The sequence below is a fragment of the Myotis nattereri genome (assembly GCF_964212035.1).
Source record: "Myotis nattereri genome assembly, chromosome: 1".
In the NCBI taxonomy this organism is placed as follows: Eukaryota; Metazoa; Chordata; class Mammalia; order Chiroptera; family Vespertilionidae; genus Myotis; species Myotis nattereri.
In genome coordinates, this window is record NC_138075.1 from 140832751 (window position 1) to 140848199 (window position 15449).

A 15449-nucleotide genomic window follows, 5' to 3' on the forward strand; every position below is an offset into this window, starting at 1 on the left:
ATAAAAGAGGAACAGGAGACCTCTTTAGCTATGAGAAAAACAGAAAACAAAAAGTGATGTAGCAGATATTATAAACAACTATATCAATATTAAACATGAATGAACCATACCCAACTGAAATAACAGAAGAGATTGCCAGACTGGATTTTAAAAAAGCAAGATCCAGTTGATAAAGGACTTGCAGTCACAATATGTGATTTCTTAAAATGAATAAAACAAACAGTGCAATATACAGATGATGATGTACTGTAGAACTGTATACCAGAAACCTACATAATTTTACCGACCGATGTCACCTCAATACATTCAAATTTTTAAAAAAAGAAGAAGAAGAAGACTATAAGAAGTACTGTATAAGATGTGGAGACACTGGAACCCTCAAACACTGGTGGTTGGAATATAATATTGTTGTATAGTTATTTTGGAAACAATTCCTCAGGTTCATAAAAGTTATCCCATGACTCATCAACTTTAATCCTAGAAGTCTACCAGGAGAAATGAAACACAAATCCACACAAAGACATGTACACACATATACATATACACACACAAAGAGGGAGAGGGTGGAAGGGAAGAGCAAAAGGGAGGCGGCAATAGAAAATTAGGCAAATGAACACAACTAATGAATCTCTGTCAAGAGTAAATGGAAGTTACTTCTATTATTCTGTTAACATTTCTGTAAGTTTGAAATTACATCAAATTTAAAATTATTTTTAAAAGGGGCACAAATATCATGTGGCAAGTTCCTGCAATCAACATCCTCAATGAAGACCATATACAGCTTAAAAGTTATTAGAAAACTACAGGTAATTTTAATAAAATCACTTCAAGAATATAATTTGGTTAAATATAAAAAGCAATAAAATATACTCTAATTTTTCTATTGAGTTAAATAAATTTGTAAATCCTGTAACAGCATGTTCATATTCACAAAATCTGAATGAAAAACAAACACAATTTTCCATTTCTGATACAGTGTAATTCAAAAGTTCATTTTGAAGGGGACTGAGCTTTTGATCTAATTTTACTTTCAATATCAAGCATCATTATATACTTATTCAAAATTGGAAGTGTCATTTTTTTATTTAACAAAAGACTGCAGTCCTGAAATAAATTTCATTAGTGACCATGATAATGTTAAAAAAAAAAAAAAAAAAGACCACAAAAATGCATGGTACATTTTTAAAAGTTTATAATCACTTAATTCTGATTGTACCTTTACATTTACAATTCACTATTTTTAAGATTTTTTTTTTTTAAACACAATTTTATATGTGGACAATCTGGAGCATAATTAAGTGTATCTTAATGAAGTTTCCACAGATGTATGTAGAAATATGGTGTACCAGCAGCCAAATAGCATCACTTCTTTATCAAAGATCAATGGTACTACCTAGAAATGAGGACAATTCTTCAACAATTTCATTTTTTCTAAGTAAAAAGACTTCCAAGGAGCTCAAGGCACAATTTTATTCACATCTAGTAGAGAAACCAGCATAAAATCATTATTTATGTGCAACTTAATAACTGATGGACATTTCTCAAACAAGCTGTTTCAATCCTGATAGTTCTTTATTTTCTTTAACATAGTTGCTATGGATTGCTAATTTGCAATAGGTGTCATCATGAGAATAACCAAAAGTAGATAAATGTGACAAAAGGTTGATAAAGTGTTTCACACACTTGAGTGATACCAGGTCAAAAATGGGAGAGAAGTGTTGCAAAAGGAGAGTACTGCAATGCTACTTATATTCTTGCAGTAAAACCAGCAATGGACCCATTTCAAGAGAGATCACCTCAATTCCAATTTCTTCCCTTCAAGAACAATTTGAATCTCTTTGGCATCCAAAGTCTCATAGGTCAATAAAGCTTCTGCTAGATTCTTATGCTCTTTTGCATGAGTCTTCAAGATATGTTTTGCTCGTTCATATGAGTCCTAAAATAGAAAAGCAAATCTATAAGAGGCAAAAAAAACTTAGGAGAAGCAAAAACCAAAAATGAGAAAAGAAAAAATCTATATACCCTAAAAATGTGAATCAATTTATTTCTATTTATAAAGATAAAAGCATTTAAAAATTTTTTTATTGATTTTAGAGAGGAGAGAAACATCAATTTGTTGTTCCACTTATTGATGTATTTATTCATTGGTTGATTCTTTTTTTCTTATTTAATCATCACCCGAGGATAAGCATAGAGAGAGGAAGGGAGAAAGAGAGAATCATGGATGTGTGAGAGAAACATCAATTGGTGGCCCTCCTTATGTGCCACGACCAAGAATTGAACCAGCAACCTTTGGTGCACAGGACCATGCTCAACCATGTAGCCACTCCAGCCTGGCCATTGGCTGACTCTCATACGTGCCCTGTCCAGGGATCAAATGCATAAACTCAACTTATCTGGACAACGCAACTAAGCTACCAGCCAAGGCAAATAAAAATATATAAAAGCTTGGTTTCCAAAAATAATACTTTTGTACTTTCCAAATGTTTTATTTTTTACCTCAAAATCTATCACATAGGAAAATTATTACCTAGGTCAAGAGGTACTTTAAAAAATTAAAGTATACTTTGTATTTATCTGCTTTTTAAATAAGGCCTCTGAACATAGAAATCTATTTATCTATTCAGTATGTATGTTTAAAAAGAAGGAAATTTGCTCCTTTTGCCTCTTGATTTCACTGATCTATTTAACAGCTAGAAAAGACCTACTATTTCCGTTTTTCACTTGTATAATATACTTACTTGTTAATTTGTGACAACTATAACAGTATTACTACAGCTGATCCCTGATTTCCATACATTTTTCTTTGCAATCCACCTTGAATTTGTCACTTAAGTCCTTCAATTGTCTTTCCAAAAGTGAGTTTGGGTTAAGTTTATCAGGTCGTAAAATAAAGACACTACTAACAATTCATTTGTGGCAGTGTCACATTTGTCTGTACAATGTTTTTGCCAATACTTTTATATTTAGTCATATTTTTGCCCTTATAAAAATGGGTGGAAAAGAACTTGGGCCAGTGTTGACTGGCCCCCAGGCCTCCTGGCCATCCTAGCCAGCTGGCACAGCAGGGGTGGCTAACGGCTCTGACCACAAGACCACGCCTGGGATTGGGCCCAGGGATAGAGGTGAGCCCAACCTGCAGCTCTGCCTGAGATCCTGGGGTTGATCTGAGGATCCCTCTCAAGCCAAAAACCCAGGACCTTTGCAAATCCATTGATTCTGGCTGGTCCCAGTCTTTAAGGACCCATGCCACCATCACAAGCAGCAGAAGAGGATTTCTGGGCTGATTCTTACCAACACAGATCATATAAACACTCTGAACCGTGATGTTTTTGTATCAATGTTTGTGCAATAATGAATGTACTCCCTCTTCTATCAAGCTCTACTCCTTTCAAGTTCATGCTATTTGACTACAGCCTTACCCGACAGCCTTCACTGTGCTACCTAAGTCCACATTCACTAAAGACTTCTGGCTCTTGGCTCAGTCTTCTCCATTCCAAGACCTACCTTCATGCAACCCCAAACAGAACCATATCCAACCTCTGAACTAGCTCCACATTCATGAATCTTTCCCAATTTTTAATCTTCACTACACTACCTCCAATTCAACAAATATGAAATTGACCTTATGACCTACATCCTTGCCAGCCTTAGGCCATGGCCAGTGTTTACGAAGTAAATGATACAACTGAGTTGCATGGGGCAGAAATCTAAAATATTGTTTTTAGATTCACAGCTGCTCTCTCAACCAAAATATCACAAGGCATTTGATTCCACTACATCAGTATCTCTTGAACCCACACGTTTCTCAATTTCTACATTTCACCACCCTAACCCGAGCATCCATTATACCGTGACTAGATGACCACAGTACCTACCAACTGATCTCATTGAATCTACTCTTACACATTCTTTTATCCTAATCTGTATTGAACCCTGCAGTCAATATGACCTTTGTTTTGCTTATTCAGTATTCTGAGCATATGCACACTGCTAGGCACAAGCAAATAACACATGCTGAATATATGTCAGAATGGGAAAACAATAAAGAATCAATAATCAATATAGTTCATTCTAATAACTTATGGTTTTATAAATAAAAGAAAATTAAATATTTATAATCACTAATATAAACTGGTCTTAGTCTACAGTCAGAATAAAATAAAGATCCAGTCTATGACCACAGGTCTCTAACAATATATTTAAATCAAGGTTGCCCCCTGGCCGGTGTTGCTCAATGATTAGAGCATCGGTCTGTGCACCAAAAGAGTGTGGATTCGATTCCCAGTCAAGGCTCATCAAAGGCACATTCCTGGGTTCCAGGTTTGATTCCCAGCCCTGGTAGGGGCCTGTGTGGGAGGCAATTAATCAATGTGTCTCTCTTACCTTTCTCTCTCTCTCTCTCTCTCTCTCTCTCTCTCACACACACACACACACACACACACACACCTCCACCCCTCCACCCCAGCCCCATCCCTTCCACTCTTTCTAAAAATCAATGAAAAAAATATCCTCAGGTGAGGATTAACAAATAAATAAATAAATCATGGTTGAAATATTATCTTTATTATCTTTATTTCTAAAGAACAAAAGGGTTTAACCCAACTATTTAGGCACATTATGACTAAATAAATAAATGTAGAAAAATATGGTCATTACCTTCAGAAGGATTCTGATTTCTTGTTCAATAGCTGATTGCGTTTCTGGACTTAGTTTCCCCGTATCACTGTAGGTCATAACTCCAAGCTAAAACAAATGGGAAGAAATTGAACAGAAAACAAAACAAAACAAAAAACTCCACAAATAAAACATAACAGAGGAAGTACCATCCTATACATAAGAAAACCAATTTCATGGAGGGAAATTAAGAAATTCAATATAAAATGGCCTTAAAGGCAAAGAAATTTTATCATTTTTCTGAAAGTATAACACTAAAACTACAGTGTGAGCAAGACAGAAAATTTAAAATCATAAGTATGCTAGTGAGTGCCTTCTTAGAAAACTCTGGCAGCTATTCCAAGTCCAGAAATCCACAATTCAGAGTATTAGAATTGCTTCATGGAACCACAGCAATAATGCAAGAAAGTGAAAAGGGTAAAGTATGGCAGGCTCAGCAAGTAGATTTTTTATGTCATATGAATAGAAACGGCTAAAGAATTTGTCTTATCATTTTGTTAACTCATGAACGAATAATTATTAGTGTTCAAGTAGCTAGAATGGAAACAGAATACTAAATTACTCAGAAAATAAGGTTTAGTTTAGAATAAGCAAAGACAACTCCATTTGGAATGAGACAGAGGAAAGTAAATGTTATCAATTTAAAATTAAAACCCTCTCTCAAGAGACACTTGGCACATATCATTGGAGACATGAGGAATAATAAAATTAGCCAATACCTTTTCACTCATTCCAAATTTGGTAACCATCCACTTTGCTATTTTAGTTGCATTATCGAAATCACTGGAAGCACCTAAAATTTTAAAATAAACATAGAACTCATTTTAAAAAAAATATCTTTAAACCAACAAACACAATTTGAACTAACGCCATTCTTTACAGCCAACCTGTTGTTATATGGTCAGTTCCAAATATAAGCTCCTCTGCCACTCTTCCTCCCATACTAACATCCATTTGTGCAAGCAGCTGAGCTCTGGTTTCATTCCACCTGTCATTCTCAGGCAACAGGGAAACCTAGACAATTGAAAAACCGAAAAAAATTCAGAGAGTTTTGGAACACCTACAATAACCAGAATTATCATCTGGTCCTCTCACCTTACTTAATACCATGATGCTGAAAGCCCCAAGACATTTAGTAGAGATGACCATCAGGTGACTGATGACAAAACCAGCAATTTATAAAATAAGGAAAATCATATCTAATAATAGAGAAACATGGTAATTAGCTTACGACTGCTACCCTTCCCATTGGCTAATCAGGGAGATATGCAAATTAACTGCCAACTAAGATGGCGGTTAACCACCAACAAAGATGGTGGTTAATTTGCATATGTAGGCACAATGCTGGGAGGCGAAAGGGAAAGGACGGAAGAAGCCCCCTGCCACTGACGGTGATCCGAAACCCAGGGGGGAGCTAAGAGCCGGGGGCAGGGCAAAAGCGGCCCCTGCCCTGCCCCCCAGCCATGATCAGAGAACCAGGCGCCTTTGCCACCCCCCCCCCCCCCCCCAGTGATCGCAAGCAGTAGGGGTGGAGCCCGCGATGGGAGCTGGGCAGGGGTGGAGCCGGCAGTCCGGGGAGCTAGGGGTCCCTCGCCCAGGCCTAAAGCATTGGCCAAAGACGTTAGTCCTGGGCAGGGGTGGAGCCTGCAATCGGGGGAGCTGGGGGTCCCCTGCACAGACCTAACACCTTGGCCAGAGGCCTTAGGCCTGGGCAGGGGCGGAACCAGCCATCGCAGGGTGCAGGGGCGGAGTCAGCGATCCTGGGCAACTGGGGGTCCCCTGCCCAGGCCTAATGCCTTGGCCAGAGGCATTAGGCCTGGGCAGGGGCAGAGCCTGCAATCGCAGGGAGCTGGGGGTCCCCTGCCCAGGCCTAATGCCTTGGCCAGAGGCATTAGGTTGGGCAGGGGCGGAGCCTGTAACCGTGGGGAGCTGGGGGTCCCCTGCCCAGTCCTAAAGACTTGGCCAGAGGCATTAGGCCTGGGCAGGGGCGGTGCCTGAGATCGTGGGAAGCAGGGGCGGAGCGGGGGATGGTGGGAGCTGGGGGTCCCCTGCCCAGGCCTAACGCCTCAGCCAGAGGCGTTAGGCCTGGGCAGGGGGCCGATCCGGGGATCGGAGGGTGATGAGGGTCAACTCCTCTGGCTGAGGCATCAGGCCTGGGCGGGGGGCGGAGCCAGCAATCGGAGGGGTTTGGGGGTCCCCTGCCCAGGCCTAACGCCTGGGCCAGAGGCATCAGGCCTGGGTGGGGGGCAGAGCCAGTGATGGGGGGAAATGAGGGTCCCCTGCCCAGGCCTGACGCCTCTGGCAGAGGCATCAGGCCTGGGCAAGGGGTCGATCCTGCAATTGGAGGGTGATGGGGGTCAACGCCTTTGGCCCAGGCGTCAGGCCTGGGTGGGGGGTGGAGCCGTCAATCAGAGGGGTGTGCGGGTCCCCTGCTCAGGCCTGATACCTGGGCCAGAGGCCTCAGGCCTGGGCGGGGGGCGGAGCCAGCTATGGGAGGGAGATGGGGGTCCCCTGCCCAGGCCTTACACCTCTGGCGGAGGCATCAGGCCTGGGCAAGGGGCCAATCTGGCAATCGGAGGGTGATGGGGTCAACACCTCTGGCCAAGGGGTCAGGCCTGGGCCAGAGGCGTCAAGCCTGGGGCGGGGGTGGGTGGGGTGCCAAGCCGAAGATTGGTGTGAACTACAGAGGAAGCACCTTTTCTGACCACTCATTGGTTAAGCTCCCTGTATGCCACTGGTAATATTCTTAGTAACTTGGGTAATAAGAATCCAAAACGGTGACCTAGGGTTTTTCACCACATTCCTGGTGAAAAAAACGAAGGTCCGCTGCTGGAGGGCTAAGAAATGTCATATCCTGCCCTAGCCACTTTGGCTCAGTGGATAATGCCATGGCCTGCTGATGGCAGGGTCTGGGTTCAATTCTGACCAAGGGCATGTACCTAGGTTGCAGGCTCCTCCCTGGCCGGGGCCCAGGTCAGGGCTCATGCAGGTGGCAACCAATCAAAGTGTTCCTCTCATTTTGATGTTTCTCTGTCTTTCCCTTTCTCTTTCACATTCTCTAAAAATCAATGGAAACATATCCTCAGGTGAGGATAAAAAAATAATAAAGAAATTATTATTATATGAAAGACACATCTGGAAAATGCCTAAAAAAAGTTGTCATTTTTTTCATGGTGATGGGACTGGAGTCCGTGTTGATGAAAAAACCTTGCTGGCTGTGGTGACTGGCAGTGGCTGCAGCAGCGGGGTGATGGGGCTGGTGCCTTCCCCTAATCAGCCTGGTCACCTCCCACAAAGGGAGGCCAGACTGCAGTTTAGGCCCGCTCCCCAAGGGGAGCTGGGAGCGGGCCTAAGCTGTCAATAGGACATCCCCTGAGGGCTCCTAGTATGTGAGAGGGGGCAGGCTGGGCTGAGGGACACACTCCCCTCCCCCCCCCCACCCTCCAGTGCACGAATTTCATGCACCGGGACCCTAGTTATTTTATAAGTAACAGGTAGATAATGCTGATATAGGACTCTTTTATCCTCTGTTGCACAAAAAAGCTTAAAATCTCTACAATTAGAAAGATACGAGAACAAAATTTGTACTCAATAAGAAAAATCTTAGAAAAACTACTGAGCCAGTACATTTCTTTTGTGGGGGAAAAATGCAATTACATAACTAAGAATTATAATTTGCTGCTATTCCAGAATTAAATTTCATATTGTAATATATAATATCTGGACTATTAAGGATATTCTTTATTAAAAGATAAATTTCACAAGGATCTCTAATTTCAAGTTGGTTCAGGAAGTTAAAGAAAATATCAACAGCCCCAGCTGGTTTGGTTCACTGTATAGAGCATCAGCCTGTGGACCGAAGAGTCCCAGGTTCAATTCTGGTCAAGGGCACATTCCTAGATTGTGGGCTCAATCCCCAGTAGGGGATGTGCAGGAGGCAACCAATCAATGATTCTCTGTCAGCATTGATGTTTCTATCTTCCTCTCCCTTCCTCTCTGAAATCAATAAAAATACTTAAGAAAAAAAGAAAAGAAAGAAAGAAAATATCAATAGCCCTAGCAGATTTGGCTCAGTGGATAGAAGGGTCCCGGATTGGATTTCAGTCAAGGGCACATGCCAGGTTGCAGGCTCAATCCCCAGTGGGAGGCGTGCAGGAGGCAGCCGATCAATGATTCTCTCTCATCATTGATGTTTCTATCTCTCTATCCCTCTTCCTTCCTCTCTGAAATCAACAAAAATATATATTAAAAACATATGAGAAAATATCAAAAAATTTAGCAAGTAGCTGAATGTTGTCTTAAAGGGATTTTATCAGCAATTTCATGCATATCCTTCTGGAAAGTGCTATCTAAAAGCAAAGAAAAACTGCAAGATACTTACATGTCCAAGTGTTGGCCCTCGAGGCATGATTGTAGCTTTGTTGATAGGCATTGCATCTTTAGTGTAATATGCAATAATAGCATGGCCAGATTCATGATATGCAGTGATGGTTTTGTTTTTGTTATCGATTTCCACACTTCTCCGTTCAGGCCCTAAAAGCAAAAAATTAATCAGGTTAAACACTCCATTAGAGAGATATATTTAAAGAAATGAAACCTATCTGCTTCAAAGTTGTTCGCAGAGTAACATGATTTAATTTCATTAAGAAATATTTTAAACAAAGTAAAAGCTTAAAAATAAGTACATATTAACTACAATGTCAACTGAAAACCAAAATTGTTAGAACTATCATCTTACTCTCATAGCCAAAGGGAAAGCTTAATTATATTTCTAGAAATTAAACTTTCAATTTAAAAGGAATATCTTATCTAACCTGTTTTGAAGCCAATTCATGAGCTATAGTAAAAAATACTAAGAAGAGTAAAATTAACTATCCTTTCATCAGCAATATTAGACAAGAGTAAAAACATAGGCACCCATGATCTACATTTGTCTGTGAGAGGCCAAATTGTTTTTCTTCATTCAAATATATATTTTCATGTCCCTATACATTTGTTTTTATTATTATTTGTTGTTGTTAATCCTCACCTGAGGATATTTTTTCCACTGATTTTTATAAAGTGTAGAAAGGAGCAAGGTGGGGAAAGGGAGAGAGGGAAAGAGGGAAGGAGGAAAGGAAGGAGGGAGAAGAGAGGAGGAAGAAAAAGAGAGAAAAACATTGATGTCAGAGAGGCACACTGATTGGTTGCTTCCCACACCTGCCTCGATTGGGGCCCGTGATCTAACCTGCAACCCAAGTACATGCCCCTGACTGGTCATCAAACCCTCAGCACTTCAATTCTCAAGCCAAGATTCTAACCACAGAAAAACACTGACAGGGCTACCTTTGTTTTTTTAATAACCTCTCAAAATGAAGAATTTATTCTCTAACATACTGAATAGTATAAGACAGGAAAATAAAGAAAACCTACCCATTAGAATTTTATCTTTGGAAAACTCAAGTTCTTTCATGGTAACCATTTCTTTTCCATCAACAGCTGCCTTTAAAGCAGCTTGGTTCACAAGATTCTCCAACTCTGCTCCAGAGAAGCCAACAGTACCTCGAGCTATGATTTCTGGATCAACAGCTGTGTAGATATAACACAATATATTAAAGTTCCAAAACAGCCAAAAGAAAGTTTGCCAGAAAGAACCCAAATTCCGAAAGAAAAAAACAAAACAGCCATCGTGAACTATAATTTAAAATATTTATCTTAATTAAACTAAAAAATTTATTTTACTAACTTCTAAGGGGAAAAAGTCAAAATTGTTATAAATATGACATTAAAACTGCCATTGGGACAAATAACAAAAGCTCTTAAATTTAAACAGCTTTGTGAAAAAACAAAGAAATGTAGAGTTATCTGATCATTTAAAAACCTTCAGTTATGACCTACATCATTAGCGGCCTAATGACAAATTGAAAAAGCATACTCATAGACATTTTTTTCCCCCCTAAAATTTCATTTTGAAATATTTTGGACATAAAAGCTCTCTTTATTATGGAAAACTTATTTGGTTTTTTGTTGTTTTTTTTCTTTTTTTTCCCTTGATTCAGCTATCTTGAAAATACTGCAGCTTTAATAGCTGCTTTTATTACTCAGGTTGGTCCATGATATTTCCTTTCCATGTGTTTTGTTTCACAGGTGATTTTCCCCTCCTTTGACACCAAAGGGACTATATCATGAGATACTGTGCTCATAATATGCAGGTGTTTTTTCTATTGTTTCATATTTTGCACTTATCTTTAAAAACATACATACATTCATCTTTAAGTATTATCTATCTGAATACTCAAAAGAAAACTTTCATTCGAATCAGAATTCAAACTGATAAAATCTACTGGATATGCATTAAGTATGAAATGGACTTTTTTTAAAAAAAAAAAAAAAAAGGACATATAAATGGAAGAAAAAATGATGTATAAAGGAACTGGTCTTTTAAAACATTGCTCAAGTAAGAACCACAAACAGGATGGATTGACATATTACCATTTTATGGAGATAACAATGTTTATATCATGGAATAAGACTTACACTGATCAAACTTTATTTTATTGAGATACCATTTCAAAATTTCTGTTCGACCTCTTACATCTGGCCTTGGAACTGTAACCTGCATGTCAAAACGACCAGGACGAATTAAGGCACTAAAGAGAGAATACAAAAAGAAAATGAAAATTAGTAAGCTGACTATGCTGAAGGTCAAGTTAAATAGGACCACCACACTCAGGAGAGGTTGGAAAGACAATGCAACCAGAGGTCAGATGGAGTTCTGAAGGTAAGTATTCAGATAGTTCCTTATAAAACATGGCTCAAGTAAGTTTTAATAACCAGAAGACAGAGCAAAGGTATACATTGATAAATGTGTACCTACAGACAGCAGACACCCCTCAGAAACAAAAATGTGCAGGTCAATCAGCCAGGGAACAGATAATTCTAAACCAGTCTATTAGAGTCTCAGGCAAAGACAAACTATTAGATGAAACAAAAATATGAATAACTTCTATAATAACATCAATAAAAATTTAAAATTATACTAAATTTTATTTTAAAAGTGCTCTCCAGCCCTAACTGGTTTGGCTCAGTCGATAAGGAGCATCGGCCTGCGGACTGAAAGGTCCCAGGTTCGATTCCAGTCAAGGGCATGTACCTTGGTTGAGGGCACATCCCTAGTGGTGAGTGTGCAGGAGGCAGCTGGTCGATGTTTCTCTCTCATCGATGTTTCTAGCTCTCTATCCCTCTCCCTTCCTTTCTGTAAAAAATCAATAAAATATATTTTTAAGAAATAAAAGTGCTCTCCACCCAAAAACGTTTTTGTGATATATAAGTTGTCAGAAGGCCTTTTAACAGCTTTATTGAGATGATTTACATATCACCAAATTTAAAGTAGGTAATCCAGCATGCTCTTCCTCTCTCTTGAGCAATTTCCCTTCCTCCGGGCTCCTTCTCTCGGCGTTTCTTTTCCCTAAACTCCAAGTGCCCTTCTTTTGCCTCTGTGGCCTTTCCTGTGCCCACACAACCCAGCTGGCTTACCTTTTCTATTTCTGTGACTTTCTAAATAAACTTTCTCTTATAATTTAAAAAATCAGTGGATAATTCAAAGCTCTTTAATATACTCAGAATTCTGTAACCATCACCACAATCTAATTTTAGAATGTTTTCACCACCCCTCAAAAATAAAACACAAAAAACCATATCCACTGGTAGTCACTCCTCATTCTCCCCAGCCTCTGGCAACCATTAATCTATCTACTTTTTGTTGCCCTGGATTTACTTATATTGGACATTTCATATAAAGGGAACCACATAATATATGATGTTTTGTGATGGGCTTCCTCCCCTTAGCATCATATTTTTAAAGTTCATCCATGTTTCAACATATATCAGTACTTCACAAAAATTTTCTTTTAATACTTACTTATCTAATGCCTCTGGGAAGTTTGTGGCTCCAATGATGATAACTCCTTCATTGGGTTTAAAACTATTTAAAAAAAAAAAGTACTTTTTCACTAAAAATTAAAACAGCACACATATATAAATGCTCTACATAAAACTGTTTATCATTAATCTTAACAGCAAAGAAAAAGGATTGGTATTTTTATGCCCCAAATAATATCTCTATTTTTTAAAAGAAACAAATGTTAGCACAGTGTACTTCACTACAACTGCTAATATATAATCACCAAAACATCTGTGATTATATACCTGCACAATATTTGTTTTACTTAGGAAGAGATGACCTGACACAAGAAGCTTGGGCACCTGACTAAATTTTTGAAAAATTATTTTCAAGTTTACCAATTTAAATTATATGCTCCTAAACTTCCTATTTGGTTCCAGAATGTGTTATAAGAAATATTTTTGCTTCTTTCCAAGCAACCCAACCTCTTGCTTTTTATATTATGAAAACTGGTGCAAGCTTTTAATCTGTCGCAACACTAAAATCTGGTCACAAATTGGGTAGGGACCAGCATACTCTCCCTTTACATCTCCAAATAGTGTCAGCAGGAATCACTGCTTTCCTGTCATAATAAATAAAAAAGGTGCAACTATCACCAACCTAAATGAGTTGATAAATTAACTACGCTATTAGAATTCGAAACAATACAATCCTGAAAATAGCTTGTCTTGACCTTCTGCATGAAGGACTACTGTTGCCTACAAACATAAGATTTTTCCTCTCTCTAGAATGTTACCAAATATATTCCAAAGACAGAAGATTCAATTACCCATCCATTTCAGCAAGAAGTTGATTTATAGTCTGCCTTGAATATGGATGCATTGGAGATTCAATTCGCTTCCCACCAACAGAATCTAATTCATCGATGAATATAACACAAGGAGCATTCGCTTTTGCTTCCCCTAGGAAAACAGAAAAGATTCAAATTTTAATGAAAAATCATATAAATATTAAAAACCTGCAAAATTGTCAAAAGCCAACAAAAAGTATTAGGGAGGAAATACACCAAAACGGATTTCGTTGTGTTCTCTTTTTTTTTTTCACTGATGAAGAACAATAGCCTCTTTTCCCCTCCCCATGTGGGAATCTGTACGGTGAGATTCTTCCCCCTTCCCCACGTGGCTAAAAGAAAAAAAAAGAACAATAACCTCAGAAGGAAAAAAATAATTATACCATAAAGAATGATATATATTAAAAACAGCCGTAGCCCACATGGCTAAGTGGTTAGAGCATCGGCCTATGTACCAGAGGATCAAGGGTTCAATTCCCAGTCAAGAGCATGTACCTGGGTTGCAGGCTCGATCCCCAGCCCCAGTCAGGGTATGTGTGGGAGGCAACCACACATAGATGTTTCTTTCTCTCTTCTTTCTCCCCCTAACACTCCCCTTCATCCTCTCTAAAAACTGATGGAAAGCCCTAGCCAGTTTGGCTCAGTGACTAGAGCGTCGGCCTGTGGACCAAGGGGTTCTGGGTTCAATTTTGGTCAAGGGCATATACCTCGGTTGCAGGCTCCTCCCTGGCCCAGGCCCTGGTCGGGGCACATGCAGGAGGCAACCAATCGATGTGTTTCTCTCACATCAATATTTCTCTCTGTCTTTCCCTTTCCTCTTCCACTCTCTCTAAAAATCAATGGAAAAATTTCGAGTGAGGATTAAAAAATAATAATAAATAAAAATAAAAATCGATGGAAAGAATATCCTCCGGTGATGATCAACAAACAAACAAGTAAACAGAAACAACTGTGTATTCACTCATTCTTCCTACTTGTTTCAACTATATACAATCAGGTTTGAGGTTAATTACATACTATAGAAATGATGAACTAAATAAAAAACAAAACAAAAAGACCCAGCTTTTCTGCAGCACCCAACTACATCTAACACTTCCATTAGCTACTGTGACTGTATTTGAGAAAAAAATACAGTTCTGTTTTAGCTCACATGAGATCTCCTGAAACCAGCCCGGACAGCATGGCTCAGAAGTTGAGTATCAACCAATGTACTGGGAGGTCAGGGTTCAATTCCTGGTCAGGGCACATGCCCAGGTTGCAGGCTCAATCTCCAGTAGGGGTGTCTGTGCAAGAGGCAGCCGATCAATTCTCTCACATCATCATCTCTCTCTCTCTCCTTCTCCCTTCCTCTCTGAAATCAATAAAAAAAAATTTGTTTTTAATTCTCTGAAACCAGAACCCCCAGATAGCTTTGTTCAGCTGAATAACAATCTTAAGTAGAAAGAAAGGGTAAAAAAAACCTCTTCCCCTGAAATTAAAAAAAAAAAAAAAAATTAGTATTGTATAAAAGATACATTTAAACATACTAAAAAGATTTCTTATGCGGCTGGCTCCCACACCCACAAACATCTCATCAAATTCTGATCCAGAAGCATAATAAAAAGGAACATCAGCTTCTCCAGCTACAGCCCGGGCAAGAAGGGTTTTTCCTGTTCCTGGTGGTCCAACTAAAAGAATTCCTATTAAAAAAAAAGTATACAAGAATAATTGAAATTAAAAACAAATTCTGACATAAATCTTAAAAATGAATAACTAATTTATAATGTTGAGGTTACAAGCACATCAATGACCAATATTTTGAAACATAGCAAAATATATTTCTCTATACTAATAATTCACTTCAGGATCTTCTCCATAACTCATTATCTTGTATCATCTAAATACTGTTTACATATCAGCCATAGACAGGACAAAATCTTGGGGGAAAGGAATATAAACTTATGACTAAGCAAATAAGATTCACATAAAACAGTTTAAGAGACTAAACAACAAATGTAATGCATGAACCTTGAACTGATGCACCTCCATAAAAAAGCACAT

General features: G+C 38.9%; 1 protein-coding gene across 1 annotated transcript in view; it reads right to left on the reverse strand.

Annotated features, from left to right (window-relative positions):
- Positions 1-452: 452 nt before the first annotated feature.
- The window catches only part of YME1L1 (YME1 like 1 ATPase), a 58569-nt gene continuing 43572 nt past the window's right edge, over positions 453-15449 (reverse strand). Inside the window, exons 10-19 of the mRNA XM_081104173.1 lie at positions 14936-15088; positions 13389-13521; positions 12578-12640; positions 11194-11306; positions 10090-10245; positions 9059-9210; positions 5565-5691; positions 5397-5470; positions 4660-4746; positions 453-1936 (exon numbers count right to left, since the gene is read on the reverse strand). Of these exons, the coding sequence (XP_080960299.1) occupies positions 1793-1936; positions 4660-4746; positions 5397-5470; positions 5565-5691; positions 9059-9210; positions 10090-10245; positions 11194-11306; positions 12578-12640; positions 13389-13521; positions 14936-15088 (1202 nt within the window). The 3' untranslated portion in view covers positions 453-1792. The remainder of the gene's footprint in view (positions 1937-4659; positions 4747-5396; positions 5471-5564; positions 5692-9058; positions 9211-10089; positions 10246-11193; positions 11307-12577; positions 12641-13388; positions 13522-14935; positions 15089-15449) is intronic.